This window comes from Aotus nancymaae, unplaced genomic scaffold, assembly GCF_030222135.1.
Source record: "Aotus nancymaae isolate 86718 unplaced genomic scaffold, 86718_ANA_hifiasm-v0.15.2.pri h1tg000004l, whole genome shotgun sequence".
Classification (NCBI taxonomy): domain Eukaryota; kingdom Metazoa; phylum Chordata; class Mammalia; order Primates; family Aotidae; genus Aotus; species Aotus nancymaae.
In genome coordinates this window covers 57,774,347-57,800,486 of record NW_026988415.1, presented here as the reverse complement: position 1 = coordinate 57,800,486, position 26,140 = coordinate 57,774,347, and the positions used below count along the sequence as shown (strand labels likewise).

At 34.6% G+C, this 26,140-nt stretch overlaps 1 protein-coding gene across 2 annotated transcripts in view; it reads left to right on the top strand.

The window, feature by feature from the left end:
• The window catches only part of KLHL4 (kelch like family member 4), a 156,745-nt gene that overhangs the window by 105,145 nt on the left and 25,460 nt on the right, over positions 1-26,140 (top strand). For both annotated transcript variants that reach the window (XM_012464484.3, XM_012464479.3), the window contains exons 4-9: positions 3,265-3,461; positions 7,736-7,948; positions 10,796-10,982; positions 17,494-17,718; positions 19,014-19,176; positions 20,878-21,090. In XM_012464484.3, coding sequence (XP_012319907.2) covers positions 3,265-3,461; positions 7,736-7,948; positions 10,796-10,982; positions 17,494-17,718; positions 19,014-19,176; positions 20,878-21,090 — 1,198 coding nt within the window. The remainder of the gene's footprint in view (positions 1-3,264; positions 3,462-7,735; positions 7,949-10,795; positions 10,983-17,493; positions 17,719-19,013; positions 19,177-20,877; positions 21,091-26,140) is intronic.

Sequence of the window (26,140 nt, the reverse complement as noted above, 5' to 3'; positions counted from 1 at the left end):
CACCCTTGGGTGAATCTGACAATTAAGTGTCTTCGGGTTGCTCTTCTTGAGGAGTTTCTTTGTGGTGTTCTCTGTATTTTCTGAATTTGAATGTTGGCCTGTCTTGCTAGGTTGGGGATGTTCTCCTGAATAATATCCTGAGGAGTGTTTTGTCCAACTTGGTTCAATACTCCTCATCACTTTCAGGTACACCAGTCAGACGTAGCTTTGGTGTTTTCACATAGTCCCATATTTCTTGGAGGCCTTGTTTGTTCCTTTTCATTATTTTTTCTCTAATCTTGTCTTCGTGCTTTTATTAAGTTGGTCTTCAGACTCTGATATCCTTTCTTCTGCTTGATTGATTCAGCTATTGATAGTGGTGTATGCTTCACAAAGTTCTCTTGCTGTGTTTTTCAGCTCCATCAGGTCATTTATGTTCTTCTCTAAACTGGTTATTCTAATTAGCAATTCCTTTAATCTTTTTTCAAGGTTCTTAGCTTACTTGTATTGGGTTAGGACCTGCTCCTTTAGCTTGGAGAAGTTTGTTATTACCCACCTTCTGTCTACTTCTGTCAATTTGTCAAATTCATTCTCAGCAAAGCTGCTGTAGCTAGACTGCCTCTATATTCCTCCTTTCTTGGCAGGGCACCTCTGAATAAAATGGCAGTAGCCCCAGTCAGGGGCTTACAAATAAAACTGCCATATCCTGGGACAGAGCACTTTGGGGAAGGGGCGACTGTGGCACATCTTCAGCAGACTTAAACTTCCCTGCCTGCATGCCTGCCAGCTCTGTGCAGTGGATCTCACAGAGTTTGAGCTCTGCTAAGGGTCAGAGTGCCTTATCAAGTGGGTCCATGACACCTCCCAGAAGGGGCAGACAGACGCCTCACACAGGAGAGCTCTGACTGGCACCTGGTGAGTGCCCCTCTGGGATGAAGCTTCCATAGGAAGGAACAGGCAGAAATTTTTTATGTTCTGCAGCCTCCACTGGTGATACCCAGGCAAACAGGGTCTGGAGTGGACCTCCAGCAAACTCCAGCAGACCTGCAGCAGAGTGCCATGTCTTTTAGAAGAAAACTAATAGAAAGAAATGGCATCAACATCAACAAAAAGAATGACCACACAAAACCTCCATCCAAAGGTCACCAATAGCAACGACCAAAGGTAGATAAATCCACAAAAATGGTGAGAAACCAGCACAAAAAGGCTGATAATTCCAAAAACCAGAACACCTCTTCTCCTCCAAAGGATCGTATCTCCTTGCCAGCAAGGGATTTAGATCCTAATAAGAATATGTATAAATAAGCTTTTATTTCAAAGGTTTTTCCTATGCCACAGCCCCATAATGTAGCATAGTATACTTTTGGATAGATGAGGAATGTGATTTTTTTTTTAATAAGGTGAGAAAAAGAAAATTATGGAAAGGACACTAGGGAAGTAGAACCTGTGTGGTAACAACTGTTTGGGGAGCATACCATTTTTTAGGAGGGATATGTGTAGAATTTGAGGTACTGAAATTTCTTTATATGAAATTGATCTGTGTCTCAGATAGGTTTTATATACCTATAGTGGTATGCATAAATATTTGAAGACCACTGTTCTAACAAAACTACTTTGAAATATCACAATTTTTCATTCCTCCCTTCAACTTTCACCTTTCTCCTAACAAGTCCTTGAACAAAAACTAAATTTCCATTATACTCTAAAATTTCAACAAACTTTGTTAAATCAGGAGTGAAATAGAAAGTTCTTTAGACCTCACAGAGACTTCTATTTTCTTTTTTGACATTTATGAACTTTATTTCTTCCACCTGATGCATTTTAATCCTTAGAAAATATCTTTTCCTTTCCAATGAGCATTTGTAGGACAAGATAATTCAGCCAGCTGGCTTGACTATCCTTTCACTCTTTAATGAAGTGAAACTTACAACCAACTCCAAACAGATTTTTTGAAGCATGCTTGTAACTGAATACTGTATACTGTAATACACATTGTTTTCCTACTGTATCCAAGACATTTATAACTGAAACATTCATCTGAATGAATATCCTTCCGAATAATCAGACAAAATTTAAATGTCTATAGAGGATGAATGTTTATACCTGAATCTGAGAATAGTTCATACTTTTCTAGGTCTCATGTGATATGGGCAGTGCTCTCCCTTCAAATTCAAAACAAGCAAAAACCCAAGAAAGTCTGCTGATGGGCTGAACCCCTTTACAATATATTTTACAGGTTGAATTACTGCTAGAGGACCTCTCAATATGTATTACTCTTTTCCTTATGGTTATACAACTATATGGGCCCCATATTAAGTTATTTTAGAAAGAAAATCTTTAAAGGAACAGTTTGTAATTGATATCAGCCATTTGAAACATTCTTTATAACTTGGCTAAAACAATAAAAAGCAGGACTATCTCATAAAAATAACATATACTTTTTGTAATAACTAATCAATAACACTTGTTCTAAAAATACAGACATATAAATATAAAAGGACTAACTTAAATTGCTTCTGATTCTGTTTTTAAAAATTCATTACAGATATTTTCAGAGCCTTTTTTTAATAACAAAGCAAATAAGCAATTCTTCATTTGTGGACCCTTGGCAATATTTTCTTCCTCTTGAGACAGTGCTAGGGGTCAATTCCAGACATAATATTTTGGGCAAGTACATCTTTATCAGCTAATGTAGATACAAAAAAAATAGACATAAAAACCCAGTGTTCTTACAAAATAAATAGACAATTAAGCTTAATGCTTTTCTTATTTATCAAGATGTTTACCTTCTCACAAATGACAGTTTGTGTCTCACAAATGACATGGCCAATTGTATGATTCTTATACAACATGACATAATGTGCTTTGAGTCATAATGAAACAGTTTTTTCAAGTTTATATAGATATGATTTAAAAATTAAAATTGCATGTGTTTAAGGTGTACAACGTAATATTCTCATGTACTTATATAATGTGAAATGATTGATATAAGATTTAAATGCAGGCCTAAGATGATAAAGAAATAACAAGTTGCTCTTCTTTGCAATAATGTTATTCACTGTTTATTTGCTACAGTCATTTTTGATAACCTAATCTGGTTTATTTCAGCCACTTTATTAGTGTTTACACAGAGACTCTCATGCATATATCAGCCTCAAAATATGCTCCAGATCTGCTGAAAAAGCACATCCCTAACAGAGAAGAAAATTAAAAAAATTCAACTAGCTGGCATATTTGTTACTTTATGGAACATATATTCATTCTTTGCTTTTTCAAACTATCTAGGTGTCCTGCAATTGAAAGAAGATACCATTGAAAGTTTGCTGGCTGCAGCTTGTCTTCTGCAGCTGACTCAGGTCATTGATGTTTGCTCCAATTTTCTCATAAAGCAGCTCCATCCTTCAAACTGCTTAGGGATTCGATCATTTGGAGACGCCCAAGGCTGTACAGAGCTTCTGAATGTGGCACATAAGTACACTATGGTAAAATCAATTGCTTCAAATTAACTTGCAGTAATAATGTTAACATAATAAAATTAAAAAGCAATATGAATTTATATAACTTGTAGATGACTTTCACATTTTATATATTCTATAATTATTATCTATTTGTCTGGTTGAGCTACACTCAAGCAAGCTTTTCCTTTTTGGAATTATGAATGTTTAATTAAATCCCCAAACTTGAAGAAACAAAAACACTGCCAAAAAACAAATTGTATAACTGTATATTTCAAGTAGAATCTATAGTATTAAGAAAATGTTAATTCCCTGATGTTTTTGCATGAATAGAACTTTACTTTATAAAACTAATAAATTATGATTTATGAAGAAAGTGAAGTGTCATTAACTAAGGAAAAATGCTAATACTAATGGGTAAATAATTGGAAGAGCTTAAAAACTACCAAAATAAGTAAGTCAGATAATTTTATTGAATGAACTTTTTTATGTCTTAGTAACAAATTTTATTATGGTTAAAAATAACTTACAGTTCAATTCTTTAATGCAACTAACTTAAAATCCCTTTCAATTTCATTAACAAATTAAATGCAAATGTTCACATGTGGTAATTATTAAAAAATTGCATATAATAAGATAGTCTTTATTCAGTCAGGTGATGATCAAATGAAATAGATGATAGGGAGGCGAGAAAAACTGGACAGAGGATATTAAATAAAGCCTTACAATAGATGCTAATACTTCCCTGATGCAGAGAAAAAATAATTTTTTTTAATCTCTGAAGAAGGGAAGGACACAAGAGATGGATCTTTTTGTGAAACTCAATCAAAATATAAATATTTCAAACAAAGGAAATTGCTTCAGTTATTTAATATTAAAAAACAAAAAGCAACTGCATAAAAGAACAATAGAAAGTCATACATTGAAATGGTGAATAAAAGTAGCATGTTTTAGAATCGAGATGCATATAGTAAGTATTTTTCTGGAGTTTTATACATAAGGCAATTTTTTAATTTCTAAAATTTGAATTCTTTAAAAACTTCTTATCAAATCTTTCTTCCTCCTACTTCCCACCCTAGGTCCATTGCTCAAAATTTGAAGTTTGAAACATATTTTTAAAACAATACCATTATGTGGAGAATCATATTAAAATGGACTGACATTTTAAAATATATCATTTAGTTACACAATTTATGTTCCTGTGTCCTAAATACAGATGCCATATAATCTAAAGGAACAGCAGTTATGAAGGTCAAAGTTTTATTCTATCACAAAAAATAAACATGAAAACTTCCTACTAAATTAATTAAATTGTTGAACTAAGTATTAGCAGTTTCCTGTTTAGTATTACATGCTTGCAAGCAAAATACATTCTGAAAAATAGCTTGAATTATTTTTGTTGCTCAGAATGAACTTGTCTTCCTTTTCCTATTCTGTGACCAAAACAGAGTGCTAAAGCAACATGTGCATAAAAATGTAATATTGTTATCTCTTTTAATCTCTCTTCTTTAGTTATGTTAGCATCTATTGTGAATTCAATAAAATATATAAAGGTCTTGCTATAATAATGTTTTGGCAGTACTGTATTGATAGTATAATAATGCAAATAATTTTAATGTCTAAGAATAATATTAAACAATTTAGAGATTCAATTGTAATCATGTGCATTGGTAGACTGAATAAAGTAGATTGCCTTTCCGAATGTGAATGGGCCTCATGCAGAAATACCATCACAGACACACTCAGAATGCTATTTGGCCAAATGTCTGGGCATCCCATTCCCAAGTCAAGTTGGCACATAAAATTAACCATTTAAATCATATAGATATTTGTCTGCATCAGTTAAGCCATTAGCAAATAGGTGATAGTCCTTTGGTAAATTTCAAAACAATATAAGTGTAGATTTTTATAAAATGAATAATCTAAGGCACAAAAGAAGACTCCCTTGTAATGTGCATAGAATAAAGCGTTTACCTTGAAACTAGGAGCAAAATAATTCCCAAATAAAACAATTTAAAATTATAAGTGAAACAAATTATTTCTATACAGTACTGTATACTGCAATGAAACATATAGATACTTTAAAAATACACTTATTTTTTATTTAGACTAATCTACTATATTGCCCAGCAATTTTCAATAATCTAATTAGGTAGTAATTCTGAAGTCATAACAAATTCTATCAGAAAATCTAATTTCTGACCGTATCTAAATATGACCACCATATAAACCATTTTTAATCACTTCTTAACTTTGCCAAATGCATAATCAAATGTGACAGTCTTTACTATGATGTGCGTTAGTCATTAAATAGGTCTTACACATTGAGATAGCATCTTTTTCCTCCTCCTTCTCTCTCTCTCTCTCTATATATATATATTTAATTTATATATAAATATATATTTAATATATTTTATATATTTAATATATTATATATTTAATATATTTTATATATTTAATATATTATATATTTAATATATTTATATATATTTATATTTATATATTTATAGTTTATATAAATATATATTTAATATATAATATATAAATATATTTTTTAATATTTTATATATATGATATAGAAAAAACAGGAAAAGGAAAATCACATATATAAAATATATATGTGATTTATATATATAAATACATATATATATGATATAGAAAAAAAGAGGAAATATATATTTCCCTCTCTTCCTTTTCCTCTTTTTTTAATGGAGAGTGCGTAGAAAGGATAAGGAGATATTCGGTTGTCCATAATAATAATGCAGTTTCAGAGTTTATATACAGTATCAGTAGTATATAACCTTAAGTTTTATAGTTTTATATTTGTCTAAACTCTTTCAGAAAAATCATATCACTTACGAAAAGCAGTTTCAGTATCAAACAAAATGCAGTAGGCATGATTTCAGAGGCTTATGTTTGAATCCAGACTTTGCCACTTACCCCATAGGGAATCAGACAACTCATATGACCTGCTTTTTTATCAGACTAATTCCACTTTCTCACAAGATCACACTGGTGATGACTTAATGCTTGTGAAAGAAATCAGTAAAGTGTGAAGTGCTGTACAAGTGTAATGTATTAATAGTGGTACTACTATCACCGTTATTTGAATAAGTGGGAGGAATTTCACCCAGAGACATCTGCTACAGTAACAACAGCAGTTCTCTCTCAATTGTTTGCCTTAATCACAAAGGGTTATTTGTCTAAATAGGCCAGTTTGAAACTTACAGCATCAGAGCTTTCTGATGGGTCTATCAACACTGACGATTGCTGTATGGATAACTTTCCTATTTGGTTGATTCACTTCCACAATGACTAAACTAAAAGTAAAGCTGAGGTGGTGATTTATTTAGAGACCCCAATTATTCAGAAACTATCTTAAACTGTTCCTAGAATATCTGTTTACTGTGCAACATAAATTTCAAGTAGGTATGTTTATCTTCATTTTAGCAATGTATTTTATTCCATTTAAAACTTGAGATCTTCACTATGAGAAATTTTAAAAATTGTTATTCTGTTGTCAAAGAAAGAACATTTAATATTTATAAATTAGGAAATAAATTATGGTGTTTTGATTTAAAAAATGAAACATATTTCAAATTTTATATTTGACAAAATACAACACAATGACAGAAGGAATAATTGAGATATAATATATATATTTCAAACACATCCTCACTCTTTTTAAAGAAATCAGTTTATAGAAACCCTTTTTAGATTGTCCTGAACCTGTAGATTGTTACCAATTGCAAAAGAATACTTTTCTCTTGGTTAATTGAAGATCGTACTTTTTCATAAATGAAAGAGTTTTTCATCATTTTTTTCTTATCTCCAAGGAATTGAGTCTGTTGCTCCCTCACATACATAGCCAGAGTTAACTGTCATAGGCTTTCAAGATATGTGCCACCTTAAAAACTTTCAAGCTTTTTCTTATGACTTTTGGCTAAAGATGAACTAGACAGTCAATTCTGAAGTCATGAGCTGCTGTTGCCACATACAGCAGCTGGGAGCAAAACGTGCTGCTTTTGGCCCCAACACTCTGCCTATGTGGGCTGTGAAGCAGTTAAAGCTTCCCTTGTGTGTTCTATAAATAATTCCCAGTGGAAGCATTTGGCCTCTCAGCTTCAGAAGGCTCCCTGTTTTCCATGTCACAGGCAGCAACAGCACCTATATTTTATAAATGGATACATCTGTGTCTCTGGCATTTTCTGAAGTTTAACAACATGAAATGCTTTGATATGCTTATTCCGTTAAGAAATTTCTAAAGTGCAAAGTTTTAGTCAATGATCTTTCTTTTCTAGGAACACTTCATTGAGGTAATAAAAAACCAAGAATTCCTCCTGCTTCCAGCTAATGAAATTTCAAAACTTCTGTGCAGTGATGACATTAATGTGCCCGATGAAGAGACCATTTTTCATGCTCTAATGCAGTGGGTGGGGCACGATGTACAGAACAGGCAAGGAGAACTGGGGATGCTGCTTTCTTACATCAGACTGCCATTACTCCCACCACAGGTATGGAAAAACACCCAGGTAATTGAAAATATAGTTCTGAACTATCACTAGGCATTAATCCACTTCTTATTTGCCTAATTTTATTCCTGATAATCTGAGTGTACAAGACTTGTTTCACAGAAGGACATATTCAGCCATCAATTAGAGGCATAAATAAAAGAAAGAGAAAAAAACATGGCTAAGAAAAGCTACAGTTAAATCATAAACATCAGAATACTCATTAGTTTTGGTTTCGCTATATAATATTTGTAAAAATCTGAGAAAATGACTAAGCTAACTCCTTTTTTTTTTACCTGCAGAGCTTCTAGCCAAAATGTTAATAATTAGTACAATAGCCTTCCACAGGAGAGTCTAGGAGTCAGATCCTGAATACCTATTAATATTATCTGCTATGATCAAAAGAATGCTATCATACTTTCAATGCACTACAGCATAATTATAAAGGCATCTTCACCATATATGTTGAACTGAAGGATTACAGCAAAGATAATTCTAAAAACAAACACCTTTGGATAAGACCCAGGGTTAACTCATGTCATACTGAATTTTGTAATGCAGTCCCACTACATAATTTCACTGTTGGTGATAACCACAATTTTTTCTCTGTGTAAAATTGATCAATAAAATGTATAATACATATGGATATATTGCACATATGCATGTAATATCTATTGAATTTGTGGCTATAGGTTCAGACATCATCCAAATTAAAAACAGTGACCTTGCACAGATTTAGTGGATCAATAATTTCAAAAATATTAACACAAATCTGCTTTTATAACAAAGTTACTAGTTAAATGTTAATACTGAAAGATAGATTGTTAATCTGCCAATGATTTTTCCACATTTTTTAAAACGTCTAGCTGTTAATTAAATTCCATAGAACTATATGCATACTCTTAATAATTTCTACATATGCAATGAAAGAACATCCATTAGCCTTCTGGTTATAGCAAATTTATCCAAAGAGCAAGGCACTAGTAACACCAAAAACAGAAATGTTAAATATATGCATATAGTTTTAGATCCAAGGTTCTACATTTTTGGATTGATAGATGATCTTTAGAATCTATGGAAATTTTACATTTGGGTGAATGTGTACATTTATGTGTATTATTCTCAAGAAAGACTGTTTGATTTATGAGATTCTCAAAGACTGCCTTTCAAAATGTTCCTGCGCCTGTGAGCTTGTTAAAAACACAATTTCTCATGCCCCACTCCAGACCAAGTGAACCAATTTCAGGGAAACAGGGTGAGGAATCTGTGTATCAACAATTTCTCCAGGTGATTTTAGGCATAGAAAATTGAGATGCACTGGTGTAAGAAATCAGAGGCTGTTATCTTTACAGAGCCTTAAGTCTATAAGACACTTTCAGCAGAGAGAACTTCTTAGTTTGAACTTTTCTTACTTTATTGGAATGGAGGGAAATTTCTTGCCCAAATGCACAAGTAGTACCATGGTAGCTCACCTCTGAGTATGTCTTAGACCTAGAATATGGACTGTGTGAAGTTTTTCTGATGATGGTAGTGATAGGCAATGTCATGCAAATATAGAGTTTCCAAAGTAATTTAAAAAGCAACCTTACAAATATTTTAGGAATGAAATATATAAAAAAGGATGGTGATGAATCTCCAAAGAGTATTTTTGGGAAAATATGCATAGCCTAGTTATTAGACCTATTTCTGAAAGCACATACATTAAGCAATGCCTGGGATCTCATGAGGCATGTCAAAATAAAGATCCATCAGATATTACAGGTGGATTGAGAACAGAACTGGAATTAACCCATGAAGAGCATGAAAATTCAGAGAAGTTTAGTGTAATAAGATTACTTCTTCTATTCCAGCAACCTGCTCACTATTCCTCTCAATGACCCATGATACTGTAGACCCAAAACTCCAAGGGAACCAAACTAAGATGACTCTTGACAACATTCTGAAATATACTCTTGACTTCTCTCCAACTCATCTCATGGAAAATACTTTACCTCACTTTTATCAGTGTTAAATAAGGTCATTGTCTGCCAGGTAATGATAGTTAAAAAGAATTCATCATCTATTTTTGTTAATATGCTGGCTAGTTACTAAGTCGTGTACCTCAACCCAGTTAAAAAGCACCTGCTTTCAGAATACTCTAGAGAAATGATCAGATGATAAAGGTACCATCCACCATGTCTGTTATTATTTTAACTGAACATGTTGGCATGACCACCACTACCAGCACAACTACCCTAAATCCACCAAAAAGATTGCTCCTTTGTGTTAGCTGCATGCAGTAGACTAGGAGATTCTTACTTGTGCAGACACAGCCATTCTCCTTGGATGCTTTCAGCAATAATTTTTGTGAGTGCTTTTTGACTTGCTCCTTTAATGTGTACATATTCAAAAGATGAATAATGTGCCAATTAAATAGATTTGCAAAGATCATTAACTACTACCAGCAGATTTTTAGTTATTTTACATGATAAGTAAGAATAAAAATCTTACCAAACAACCCAAAACATTAAATAATCAAACTTCTACGTTTCAGTTAGTTCAAGTTTTCTCTACCTCCACCTCCCAGGCTCAAGCAATCAAACCACCTCAGCCTACAAGTAGCTGAGATTACAGGCACATGCAACCACATCTGGCTAATTTTTGTATTTTTTTAAAGAGACAAGGTTTCAACATGTTTCCCAGGCTGGTCTCAAACTCCTGAGCTCCAGCGTTCTACACACCTCGGCCTCCCAAAGTGCTGGAATTACAGGTGTGCACAACTGCGCCCAGCCTCCAAAGTTATGTAAGTACAAATATCTTCTTTCTAATGGTGAACTCTCCATTCATATGCCATATATCACTACTTTTCAGTTACTGGCAGATCTTGAAACCAGTTCCATGTTTACTGGTGATCTTGAGTGTCAGAAGCTCCTGATGGAAGCTATGAAGTATCATCTTTTACCTGAGAGAAGATCCATGATGCAAAGCCCTCGGACAAAGCCTAGAAAATCAACTGTGGGGGCACTTTATGCTGTAGGAGGCATGGATGCTATGAAAGGTAAGAATAACTTACGGTGTCTTCATTCAAAAAATGTACATTCTCAATAGCCTCCAAATTATAAGGGTGATATTAAAGCCATGTTAAATGAGTGCACCTTAAGCTAATTTTCATAAATAGGGTGCTTTATATGATTTTGTGACCTCATTCTCTTACCTTATGAGACATAACCTTTCAATTTGTGTAGAATTCTTAATAGGCACTTTTACTTTACAGAAGCAATACATTGCCATATTATATCTTTTCAAGGAAAACTTACTTAATGTTTGTGAACCCAAAAGAATGTGAGACAGGTCTCAATTAATTTATAAAGTTTATTTTGCTAAGGTTAAGGATTCACCCATTCTTAACCCCAGGGGGTCAGGGCATAGCTTGGTTTTGTACATTTTAGGGAGATCAGACATCAATCAATGTGTATAAGATGTACATTGGTTCTGTCCAGAAACATGAGACAACTCAAAGTTGGGGGGCTTCTAGGTCATAAGTAGATAAGAGACAAATAGTTGCATTCTTTTGAGTATCTGACTAGCTTTTCACTGAACACATAATTTACACGTGAGGGAGGTATAGGAATAGTCACTTATCCTTTAGTCTGGCTTAGAGAATCTGTATTTTTTTCATAAACGATAAAGCTGAGGAAGCTATCAGATACGCATTTGTCTCAGGTGAACAGAGGGATGACATTGAGTTCTGTCATTCCTTTGTCCTGCACCTATGAAAATAAACTATCAATTTACATTGCCAGGGTGAAATTCAGGGTTACAGGGTAAGGATCTGGAGGCCCACAAGGAATTTCCTTGTGGACAAATTGTGAGAGAGATGTGTAGCTTTTTCTAAAAAAAAAAAAAACCCTGTATTTGTCTTATTTAGGAATAAAAAGGAATGAAAGGTATGCCTGATGCAGTACTCAGCTTGACTTTTCCTTTTGGCTTAGTGATTTGGGGGTCCTGAGACTTATTTTCCTTTCACGTGTTTACCACAAAGGAAAGAGAATGTGACTGGCAAAAAGTCTGGCTGCTGGCCACTTGTAGAAAGAAGCCATAATAACAAGAGTGAGGTGTGATAAAAAGAGAGCAAGATTTTATTTTCCATGCTAGCAACAGGGGAAGTAGGTGGAATTCTTTCCAAAAATTTCTACTCTTCCATTTGTAGGGGGCATGCGTGGATTTTAAAGAGAGGGTTTGGAATGCAGAATAGGCAGGGTGTCTAGGAAGTGTCAGGTGTTGTGACCCACTTCAGGGGCTTGTCTTGAATTATTTATTGTTCCATCTGGTGAAAGAGATGGTGCCATCATGGCCAGAAGTGCCTGATCTGTAATAGCATCCAGCCCCTGAAGCTTCTAAGGAAATATCTGATCAGATGAGTGAGTATGGTGTGTATTTATCAAGCATCGAGGTAAATAAATGTGCATAAGGCATGGGAGCATAGAATGGGATAAGAAAGGGAGTGGAAGAAAGAAAATATTCCAAGGATGTGAAGTTTATCTTGGAGCTACATCTTGATACATCTTCCCAAAACTGGGGGGGATGGTGGAAAATGAGGAAAGGAAAGGGGATGGAAAAAAATAGTTTTAAAACGTGGTTTGAAGTGGTACTGGAATCATATTATTTTCTTTGATATATGTAACCAAAAATTGGAAGACTATAGTAACTATGTTTATTAATCATAAGCCCATAAAACAAGAGATTGCAAATGCAATTATTTGCAAATTTGTAGGGTTACTTCAAGAACTAATGTTCTTCATAAAATAACAAATAACAATGTTTTTGTAGTTTGTAACAATAATGTCACAAGATAGGTTTTATAAGACAATGAAATCCTAGAATTAATTTCCAGTCTAGCAAGGTTTTATTGCATTTTGTTGAACAAAATGAATATTAATAGTATATTAGAAGGTTTCTTATTTGGTATTTAAATTAGAAGAGTACTAAATAAAAATGCAAGTGCAGTTATCTTTCATTTCTGACTTTGCTGAAAGACTAATTTGCATTGTGAGAAAATGGAAAATTTTGTGTTTGTTTGGTTTCTGTGTTTTTTATTTTTGGCATTTTTTTCAGGATAATCTTGGTTAAATTATTGTTACAATAAAGAAATGTGTTACAACAAATGGTTATAAGTATCTATAACCCCTTATCAGTTTCTAAAAATGGGTGAAAAATGAACCTATAATCTCCAGACTCTATTACCAGAGTTTGGTATGGAAGTAAATGAGGGTATGAGAGACACTTTGAGTTCCTAGTATATGTAGATACTATAAAAGGTTCATGGGACGTTGCAGACCATTAGAAGAATAGTAAAACCTTCCATTTTTGATTTCTTAATCTTTGATTGGCATTTTGCAAACATTGTTTCTAATTCTCATAATATTGTTACAATAATGTTACCCCTATCCAACACAAGGAGAGTCAAGAAAGGCTGGAGATGAAATTTTTATTCAAATACAATGTTCCTTTTATTTTTATTTATTTATTTCTTTTTTTAAAATTATTTTTGAGACAGAGTTTCATTCTGTCACCTAGGCTGGAGTGCAGTGGCGTGATCTCAGCTCACTGCAACCTCTGCCTTCCGGGTTCAAGAGATTCTCCTGCCTCAGCCACCCAAGTAGCTGGGACTACAGGCACAAGCCACCATGCCTGGCTAATGTTTGTATTTTTTAGTAGAGATGAGGTTTCACCATATTGGATAGGCTGGTCGCAAACTCCTTACCTCGTGATCTGCCTAGCCCAGCCACAATGTTCCTTTTTCTACACTGCCACTATTACAGACAAAGGAACAACAACAAAACTCTTTGGGGGTTTTTGAATCTATTGGAAAACCAGGGTAAACACGTAGTAACAAAAAAAGGAAAAAGAGAAAAAGAAAGAAAGAAAACCTAAGAAGTATAACAAAAACATTAAATGAGTAGCATTTATCTGTATAAAGCAGTATTACATTGAAAATGTACTACTTTACATACTTTCAAAGAAGTGTAAACATTAATTTCTATACGTGTGCCTTTTCTTATAGTGTGTTGTTTCAGTTGTTTTTTAAAAGATGTTTTTGACTACATGTTGAGTACAGTGTACACTGTTTGGGTGATGGGTGCACTAAATTCTCTGAAATTACCACTAAAGAACTTATCCATGTAACCTAAAACTGCCTATACCCTCAACACTATTGAAATTTTAAAAATTTTAAAATTTAACTTCGATATTTTGATGTTTAGGAAATACAGTGCTTCCTCAGTCTCTAATTTCCTCTCTCTGACTTATATAAGAAACTCAGAATTGCTGTTAAATATAGATATCACACAAATGGCTAGGGCTAACTATACTTCCTACAATGTATTTGAAAGAATCATCAGAAAGTTCTAAATATTATTACAGAGTCAAAATTGTTAAATGGTCAATTAGTAAACTTTGGATGTCTTGTACATACATGGTATTTTGTAAATTTTTATTCAAAAAATAAATTCTGAATAAAGAGTATGGCAGGAAACAAAGGCTAATATTGTCACTTTTAGAACATTTGTAAAGTAAATGGAGGAAATCATTACATCGGATATACTCACTACTGCAGGAGCTACAGTGTTCTCAGCAACACTGCTAAGTTTGAAGGGTTTTTTCACTCTTGAATAGATTATAAACAAAGATTGTATAAGAGCTTAGAAATGAATTGGGAAACAGTATGTCATGCATTCTGGGGCAAAAAGTTATACAGAAAACTTTTAAAGGAAAAGATAGTAAAAAAATATTTATATTTTTCCACTTATTATAGAGCTGCCATAATAAAGCAGCTAGGGAATTTACATTTTGATTAGTTGAAGGATTGGTGGGGGTGGACAAAGGGGCTGGCAAAGTCTTCAGAATTCAATATGTAGAACTACTAGTCATAAATGCTCATGTTGCAGTCAAAAGTTATGGAATCATTTTATCTTCTATATTGAATCTAATGCCTTGAAAAGTTTAACCAGGCACGAATCACACATATACATCTCTCAGTGTAATTTTTCTATATACAGCTGATTAATGTAGATTTGCACAATTTTTTAATTACCTCAGCATTCATATCTTCATAATCATAACAATGAGTGCAGACTAGCTTTTATTTCCTAATCTAAATTGGGTCTTTGGTAAATTCCACTAATATAAAGAGAAATAAAAGTTAAAATCAGAACAAGAAGATAAGAATACAGATTTAGGAAGACTGGGATGAAGAAATGGAAAGTGGAAAGCATTCAGAGAAAATTGGTTAAACATAAAATAAAGTAGATATGATTTTGTACTTATTTCAGTTTTATATTATCATTGAAAGATATTTAGTGTAGAAAAGATATTTTGATAGGTGTTATAATTTGGCCTCAGCAGTAAATATAGTCAGTAGAGCAATTACTAACCTATAAATCATCATTCAGTCACATCCATGTTATCAGTAAAAGAGACAGTAGTTAAAGAGAAAGAGTAAATGAGTACCTGTGTATTTGCAAGTTTGTATGAGAAAATCTAAAATCCTGGAACACACAAACTTACAGTGTACTAGTCACCAGAAAATATTTAAACTTAAAGGAAGGAAGCACTGTTTCCGCTAATTCAGTCTAATCAAGGAGCAGCTATATATTTAATATACACTCTGCTTAAATTTTGACAGGATATGACCCCATACCATTGCCCTAAAACTGCCAGTGTGTATGTTTCAAATGTTAACTACATCTTCATTATAACTAATGGATTGCATTTTCTTCATAAATATCCCAATAAAGGAACAACTGGAAAGTGTTTTTGCTTATTACTATGGTTGACTTTGTGTAATTGGGATGGTTTCTTAAACCTGACACAAACTGTAGTAGATACACTATAGACGTAAATAATAATTATATCATTTTCCACCCTGGTTATTATTTAGAAGTTTCCCAGTTGTACAAAATTAGCTTTTCCTAAAAAATAGCAACAGCTATTATGAATGAATGGTAAGAAGCATTGCTTACTGAAGTGACAATTTATTATGACAGTAGTGATAATTTGTCAATAGTGACAGTATACTGTGACAGTAAACTTTGTATATTAGTAATTGAACAGAAAATAAAATTTTATTAACACTTAAAGAAAGTAATACCTTATAATTTTATATTCTCAACTCTAATATTTTATGCTACTGAAGTGAGTTCATTGCCTGGGGTAACACCTGAGGTTCATTATCTCATGACCGTGGAAATCAGATATGGATACACAGAGTGAGATTAAGAGCAAACATTTGATAGGCAAAAGAAAGAGAATAGTTCTTTGCTACAGATAGGTGTCCTGGAAAAATGGGTTTCCAGATCTCTGATGAAATGCAGGGTGGGTTATAGATGAGCTGGTGAGGAGTTGGTGTCTGATCTACATAGGGTGCAAAAGACTGGTTAGGAACAGGTGTGCTATTTGCATAGGGCACGAATCTCTTGCTGCCTCCATACCAATCGTTTATTATGCAGGTGGGTTCTCTGCCTATGCTGGGCATGTTGGCCATTTCTTTCTTACTGTACACATGGTAACAAAAAAAGGGAAGATGGGACCTACATGTTGGAAATGCCTGGCCCAAAGGTAGCTCTTTCCTATGGGCACAGCTGCCAGCATTCCTCTGGGCAAGCTTCCAGCTTGCTTATCTATGTCTGTAGCTCAATTTTTCAGGCTGTTCTTTATTAGAAAATAAATTATTTGGGGCTCTGCTTTTTGTTAGAAAGGCAATTCCACCAAGGACTCTTTTACCCTCACTATCTGCCTAAATAATTTCTTTCTACCTCTTGTATCATCATGGAACATTGTGTGAATCAACACCAAAGGCCCATTTAACATTTATAAAATGTTATTTATTCATTTACTTATTTACTTATTTGTTTATTTATTTATTTTGAGAGTGTCTCACTCTATCACCCAGGCTGGAGTACAGTGGCACAATCTTGGCTCACTGCAGCCTCCAACTCCTGGGCTGAAGTGATCCTCCCACATCAGCCTCCCAAGTACCTGGGACTACAGGTGCACACTGCACACCCAGCTAAAGGCTCATTTAAAAAGAATTTTCATTCCTGGTCCTGTCACTTTCATTACATGTCTTTTAAATACACACACACACACAAAAAAAAAAAAAAAACAGAAAAATTTAAAAAGCATAAATTAATAAGTAGTTAAATCTTTAACAGATGTGCAAACATTCGATAATAGAATCCTAGGCATTTTGTTGTAAATTATGTCACTTGACACTCGTGTTGGTACTACCAGTAGAATAGTATAGCGAAAGCCAGCATTAAAAGGATATAATCCAAACATATTAAATAAAACATTTTATTCTGACTCTTCCGTTTGGATCCAGAGGTAGTAAAGGATTATCCTTTGCCTTATCTCCCAGGTTGTAGAATCACCTGGGCTACTTACTTAATTTGAATTGTAATCACTGATACTGTGCTGTAAGTTATGGGTTCATAATTATAATGTGAACAATACCAATTCAAAATTTTAATAAAAGTAGATTTTACCATTGTTCAATATCCCTTTGACAGGTACTACTACAATTGAAAAATATGACCTCAGGACCAACAGTTGGCTACATATTGGCACCATGAGTGGCCGTAGGCTTCAATTTGGAGTTGCAGTTATTGATAATAAGCTCTATGTTGTGGGAGGAAGAGACGGTTTAAAAACTTTGAATACAGTTGAATGTTTTAATCCAGTTGGCAAAATCTGGACCGTGATGCCTCCTATGTCAACACATCGGCACGGCTTAGGTAAGAGTTTAAGGTTATGTATTTTTTAAGAATGTCAAAAATTACATCTAGCTGCACGTTATTGGAATTTAGCCAAACCCTTAGTGAAAATGTCTCCAAAATTCTAAAAAACATAAGGAAATGATAAAAGCCTGTGGAACTTCTGTTGTTGCAGGTTACTCCTGATTCCCTTCCACCAGTATTTCAAAGGGGTTTCATTCTAAAAAGGATAACAACTTTTCAAAGGGATTTATTGTTAAATAATCTACAACTACAGGAAGGAGTTTTCTTCTAAGCTCAATTTAGGGAGGAAAGTAGTTGACGATTGAGGGGGATAGTGTTTCTAGTTAGATGAATGATGTGTCCACAGTGGAGAACTTTGATTCTCCTGAATATTTGTCAGGATACCTCTTTCTTTATACTAGGCTCCATATGTTTGCAATATCGTAAGAGTTAGCTGAACAACAGAAAAATTTACTTTTTTTTAAATTGACTTTTACAGAGCTAAAAATCAGCAGATCCAGGACAAGTATTGTTTGACCCAATTATTCTGATAAATTGACTCTGCCAAATAATACACTATACAATTATTCAGTTCAGTTATGTCAGGGTAATTCCTAGTCATAGCTTAGAATGGTCCTACAGAGAAATCAGAGCAAACTTATTTTTCAATATAATTGATATTAGTAAATAGGTAGGGGAGGTGATGATGATATACCACTGAGAGGTTGATAGGGATAGTGAAGGTGGGGAAGAAAACAATTATGTGAACTCTCAAAGCAGATGCGAAGCAGAAATGGGCTATTCATAATATCTGACAGAACAAACTTCTAACTAAACATTAAAAATGACTTTCTAGTAAGTTAGCTCACAGGAATCTTTTTATTCCTCTATTAAACATCAGAGGTTATAAACACCTACCACAGTCAGCCTGCAATTCTAAGGTTTATCTAGGAATCAATATCATGTTGTATCTACATGTTACATTCAACAAACAATATTGAAGTTTTGCGAGAAAAATCCAGCTTTTAAATTACATATCTAGAAATGGTGCATTCTACTACCTCTTTTGACTTCAGTGTTACAACAATAATTCCCTTCTATGATATGGTAACTGAAACTGTAGGTTAGAAAAGTTAGAAACCATACTTAGCTTTACAACAGTCATACTTTGCATACAACTATTCATATGTATGTAAAATCATTTAATAAGCAAAACAAAACAAAAAATAAGTAGTTAATTGCTTACAAAATGAAACAATATCCATTGTTTGTGGCATACCTAGGTGAACCCACAAATTCCTTTAATTCTTCAGGTGTAGCCACGCTTGAAGGACCAATGTATGCTGTAGGTGGTCATGATGGATGGAGCTATTTAAATACTGTAGAAAGATGGGACCCTGAGGGACGACAGTGGAATTACGTGGCCAGTATGTCAACTCCTAGAAGCACAGTTGGTGTTGTTGCATTAAACCACAAGTGAGTAAGTTGAAGCACACATGCTCATTGCTTCCAGGTCATATAGTACAGAACTTTACTGACATGATCCATCAATCAATTAGCATTACGAATAAACTGGATATACCTGTTATAAATAATAAAAGGTCTTCATTGGCACTCTCCATTAGGACTGAAAATACTTGTCTAAAATAAACACTTGATTAAATATTTTCTATGCCCTTGCTAATCAAGGTGTGGTCCTGGGACCAGCAGCATCCACCTTTCCTGAGATGTATTTAGAAATGCTGAATCCTAGCCCTCCCCCAGATGTCCTGAATAAGAATCTTAATTTTAACAGGATCATCAGGTGACTTCTGTGTACATTAAATTTGAGAAAACCTTTGTAGGCAAGCCAGTTCTAATTTTACCCTCAAAAAGTTACTACTTTTTTACATTATGATTTATTTTTATCAAAACTTTAGTCTGTCTATGGTTATAATAAGGCGATTCTTTTATTTTTTTCAACAAACCCTCTCCTGAGTGTTCAGGGTTCCTAAATATAGAATCCTACCTAGTCTCACCCTTCCTGAATATTTACCTCTTCCTGTCACTTGCCTAACACATCCAAAATATTATATTAAAACATGACGTTGTTAGAAGTTTCTAAGAGCTTGAATTGTTACCAGGTATTATGTGCTTTCTGACAAGGGAACTTTGGAGACAATGACCAGCATATAAGAGGGTCATGAATCATGCGGAGTTTCAGACAATAGGTTGGGTCAATTACCAGAGACAGCGTTGTGTGTTTATATTGACTATGCATGAAGCCAATACATTATTATAGATATGGTCTCAGTCAAAATGTCAACATATTATTTTTAGAACCTTGCACATAAATAAATAGGAAATGTCCATAATTAAGAGGAGATCCAGTTTAAGGTACTCCTAAATCTATCTGTGGCCTGACACAGATATCAGGTAATTCAGTTATATAATCTCCTACCTAATACAGAACAGGATGAAAACATGAAATTTGACCCATTTAATTTTGCTTTGCTGAGTTGCTACTGTTTACAACTCAGCATGAAGGGAAGTTATAGGAATATGGATTAATAAATGTCTGCCTGCATTATTAATGCATTATAATTTAAAAATTATATTAAAATACTACTTATCAAAAGAATGGCATTTTAAAGTGTATGGGAGAAATGTCATAGCCAATATCACTTCCTAGGGAAAAAATATAGTTTCTAGGTTCTATCTTTTTTCCTTGTTTATTAAGTTAACATCGTCTAAGCAATAATTGTTAACGCAAATATAAAATCATACATAAAAACAACAGATTCTGCTCCTAGGCAGTTGAACCCTGTTAAAACTGTAAAGTTGTTGGAGTTGGTCTTTGGAACTATCCTACCAATCCCTTTGATGTTTCCCTCTTTTATCTGTGCCTCATATCCCATGGAATCTTTTATTCAATTCTTTTAAAGTGACTGTGACAAAGATAGTGAAAAAGAAAGGTTTAGGTTGGGATAGATTTTAACAGGTACACTCAGGTAATGATCTATTCACAAACTTCTGCTATTGACTGCAAAATAGTGTAGAAGTAGAATATAGAGTCCGACCCTCCAGAAACTTGAAAAGCTTTGTGCAAAGTTGTGTCACTCTCATTCTATGCATGCATTTTGTGTGTATATGTATACACATACATATACATACACACAGATCTGTCTTTTTATCTAGATTATATGCTATTGGTGGACGAGATGGAAGTTCCTGCCTCAAATCAATGGAATACTTTGACCCACACACTAACAAGTGGAGTTTGTGTGCTCCAATGTCCAAAAGACGTGGAGGTGTGGGAGTTGCCACATACAATGGATTCTTATATGTTGTAGGGGGTCATGATGCCCCAGCTTCTAACCACTGCTCCAGGCTTTCTGACTGTGTGGAACGGTAAGTTTTTTCTATTTCTTTATGTCTGCAATTATTTGGTTATTTATTTTTTTTAGAAATAAGAAAGATTTTTAAGCAACCAGAAAGTTTTCTTCCAATAAATGCTAATCCTTTTAGTGGATTTATCTTCTGTAAAATTGTACACTTTCTCTTAGGCTAATTTTTTTTTAATATTTCATATGCATTTCAGATTCAGCATAAAAATGTAAAAAGAATATACGTCTTATTGTCTGCTAGTCACACTATAAAATAATAAAACAAAGTGGTAAACAAATACATTTTATGCCAAGCTATATCACTCAACCAATTCAGGAGACTCAAATCAAAATAAGTTTACTGAGATTGGGGAAAAATGACAGATAGGAGCCAGAAGTAACTTGCAGCTCCCACTCGTATAGACAGAGAAGTGTGTAGAGACCCATATCGTGAACTTCTGCTCTAAGAACTACCACAGGAACGTAACAGGAAAGCCAAGAGAATCCAGAGACAGCCAAGGAAGTATGAGCCTGCTTGCTTTCTCAGCTGGGAGGCTCATGGCCTAGGGCAGGTTCTCAGCCCTGTTCACTGGCTGCCTTGAAATAAACTAGGTTCCGTTGAAGCGGGCACAGTGGGAGTGTGTCCAGTCTTTCTGGCTGCAGGCTGCATGGGAACTGGGGGAGACCTGTGTCTGCCAGCTTTCCCCTACTTTCCTGGTGGCCTATGTGACAAAGCAGAGACAGCTCTAATCCCCCTGGAAGCATAATTCCATTGGCCTGAAAACCACACCCCATCCCCCACAGCAGCTGCAGCAAGCCCCACCCAAAGAGAGTCTGAGCTTAGACATGCCTAACCCTGCTCCCACCTGATGGTCTTTCTCTTCATGGTCTGGTAGCCAAACACAAAGGTCATAATTTCTTGGTAAGTCTGTGGCCCTGCCCACTGCCTGACCCTAAGGCAAAGTTGTATCCTCCCTATACAAACAAAGCTGATGGGCTCTTGAATGTGCCACCTTTTAGCTGGAGGCCAACTAATACAAAAAATGGTGCACTAAACAAAAATACAACCAACAACTCTCACAGAGCATACTTCACTCCCCTGCCACCTCCAGGAGAGTAAGTGGTAGTATCCATGGCTGAGAGACCTGAAGATGGATCACACCACAGGACTCACTGCAGACACTCCCCACCCTAGTAGCTCTGCTGGGTGGCTAGATCCAGAAAAGAAATAGCAATCACTGCAGTTTGGCTCTCAGGAAGCCCTAACACTAAGTGAAAGGGGAGAGCACCACACTAAGGGAGCACCCCCATAGGACAAATGAATCTGAACAGCAGCCCTTGAGTTCTGGATCTTTCCTCTGGCATAGTCTACCCAAATGAAAAGGAACCAGAAAAGCAATTCTGGTAGTATGACAAAATGAGGTTTTTTAACACCCCCAAAAGATCACACTAGCTCACCAGCAATGGATCCAAACCAAGTTGATATGTCTGCATTGCCAGAAGAAGAATTTAGACTTATTAAGCCAATTCAGACTATTAAGCCAATTAAAGATGTTCCAGAGAAAGGTTAAGTCCAACGTAAAGAAATCAAATAAATAAATAAATAAATTATGCAGAATGTGAATGGAAAATTCTCCAGTGAAATGGATAGCATAAATAAAAAGCAATCACAGGCTAGGCATGGTGGCTCATGCCTGTAACCCTAGCACTTTGGGAGGCTGAAGCGGAGGATCACCTGAGATCAGGAATTTAAGACCAGCTTGGCCAACATGGCAAAACACTGTCTGTAGTAAAAACACAAAAATTAGCTTGGCATAGTGGCAGGTGCCTTCAATTTCAGCTACTCAGGAGTCTGAGGCAGGAGAATCACTTGAACCTGGAAGACAGAAGTTACAATGAGCTGAGATCATGCCACTGCACTCCAGCCTGGGCAACAGAGAAAGACTCCATCTAAAATAATAAATAAATAAATACACACATAGATCAAATAGAAAACATAAAAACAATCACAACTTCTAGAAATGAAGGACACATTTAGAGAATTGCATAATGTACTGGAAAGTCTCAGCAATAGAATCAAACAAGTAGAAGAAACAATGCCAGAGATTGAAGACAAGTGTATCAAATTAACCCAATCTGACAAAGACAAAGAGCAAAATTGTTTTTTAAAAAATGAAAAAAGTCTCCAAGAAGATTGGGATTATGTTATATGACAAAACAGAAGAATAATTTGTGTTCCCAAAGAAGGAGAGAAATCTAAAAGTTTGGAAAACATAGTTGAGGGGATAATCAAGGAAAACTTCCCTGGCCTTGCTAGAGATCTCAACAGCCATATACAAGAAGCTCAAAGAACACCTGGGAAATTCATCACAAAAAGATCATCACCTAGGCACATATTCATTAGGTTATCTATAGTCGATACAAAGGAAATAATCTTAAGAATTGTGAAGCAAAAGTACCAGGTAACCTATAAAGGAAAACTTATGAGAGTAAAAGCAGATTTTGTACTAGAAACCCTACAAGCCAGAGGGAATTGGGGTCTTATCTTTACCCTCCTTAAACAAAGCAGCCAATAATTTTGTATCCAGTGAAACTAAGCTTCATAAATGAAGGAAATATGCAGTCTTTTTTAGACAAACAAATGCTGAGAGAATTTGCCACTGTGAAGCCAGCACTATAAGAACTGCTAAAAGGAGCTCTAAATCATGAAACAAACCTCAAAATACTCCAAAATAGAGCCTCCTTGAAGTATAAATCTCACAGGACATATAAAACAATAGCAGTGAAAAAATACCAAGATATTCTGGCAATTAATAGTATAATGTATAGAATAGTACTTCACATCTCAGTAGTAACGGTGAATGTAAAATGGCCTAAATGCTTCACTTAAAAGATGCAGAATGGCAAAATTAGTAAGAACTCACTAATTAATATCTGTTGTCTTCAAGAGACTCACCTGACAAATAAGACTCAAACTTAAAGTAAAGGGGTGATAAAAAGATATTCCATGCAAATGGACACAAATAATGAGCAGGAGTAGGTATTCTCATATCAGGCAAAACAAACTTTAAAGCAACAGCAGTTAAAGACAAAGAGGAACCTTATATAATGATAAAAGAACTAGTCCAACAGGAAAATATCACAATCCTAAATATATATGCACTTAGCACTGGAGCTCCCAAATTCAGAAAACAATTACTCCTAGACCTAAGAAATGAGATAGACAGCAACACAATAATACTGGGGGACTTCAGTACTCCACTGACAGCACTAGACAGGTCATCAAGACAGAAAGTCAACAAGAAACAATGAACTTAAACTATACCCTAGAACAAATGGACTTAGATATTTACAGAGCATTCTACCCAACAACTGGAGAATAGGCACTCTATTTATCAGCACATGGAGCATTCTCCAAGATAGACCATGTGACAAAACAAGTCTCAGTAAAAGCCACAAAACAAGTCTCAGTAAATTTAAGAAAATTGAAATTATATCAAGTACTCTGTCAGACCACAGTGCAAAAAAATTGGCAATGAACTCTAGAAGAAACTGTCAAAATCATGCAAATACATGGAAATAAAATATCATGCTTGTGAATGATCATTGGGTCACAATCAAATCAAGATTGAAATAAAAAAAGTTATTTGAACTGATCAATAATAGTAACATAACCTATCCAAACCTCTAGGAAACAGCAAAAATGGTTCTAAGAGGAAAGTTCATAGCACTGAATGCCTACATTAAAAAGTCAGAAAGAGCACAAATAGACAATCTAGGGTTACACCTCAAGGAACTAGAGAAACAACAGACAAACCCAAACACAGCAGAAGAAAAGAAAGACCAGAACTAAATGAAATTGGAACAAAAAAGTATAGAAAATAAATGAAACAAAAAGCTGTTTTTTTGAAAAAATGAAATGGACAGACCATTAGCGAGATTAACCAAGAAAAGAAGGGAGAAGATTCAAACAAGCTCAATTAGAAATGAAATGAGAGATATTACAACTAATACTGGAGAAATACAAAAGATCGTTCAAGGTTACTATGAACACCGTTACACACACAAACTAGAAAACCTAGAGGTGATGGATAAATTCCTAGAAATACACAACTATCCTAGATTAAACCAGGAAGAAATAGAAACTCTGAACAAACCAATAACAAGAAGCAAGATAGAAACAGTAATTAAAAACTTACCAACAAAAAAAAAAACCTCTAGGACCAGATGAAATCACAGCTGAATTTTATATGATGTTCAAAGAATAACTGGTACCAATGCTACTAAAACTATTCTAAAAGATAGAGAAAAACGGAATTCTCTTTAATGTGAAGTCAGTATCATCCTTATACCAAAACCAGGAAAAGATATAACAAAAAAGAAAACCACAGCCCAATATCCATGATGAACATAAATGTAAAAATTCTCAACACATTACTAGTTAACAGAATCCATCAGCATATCAAAAAGATAATATACTGCGATCAAGTTAGTTTTATACCAGGGATGCAGGGATGGTTTAACATCCACAGTCAATAAATGATATACCTCATAAAAATAATTTTTTAAAAAAAATCACATAATCATCTCAATAAATGCAGAAAAAGTCCAGCATCCCTTTATGATTAAAACCCTCAGCAAAATCAGTGTAGAAGGGGCATACCTTAAGGTAATGAAAACCATCTATGACAAAACCAAAGCCAAGGTAATACTGAAAGGTCTGTTTGCAGGAAAAGTTTCCACCATGATCAAGTGGATTTTATACCAGGGATACAGGGATATGCAAAGGCATAAGAATGATACAGTGGACTTTGAGGACTGGCAGGGGAAGAGTGTGAGGAGTGAGGGATAATAGGCTACAAATATGGTGCAGTGTATGCTACTCAGATGATGGGTGCACCAGAATCTCACAAATCACCACTAAAGAACTTACTCTTGTAGTGAAATTCCACCAGTAACCCAATAATTTATGTAAAAAATTAATGTACACAAATCTGTAGCTCTGCTATACAACAGTGATGAAGCTGAGGATCAGATCAAGAACTCAACCCTTATTACAATAGCTGCAACAACAA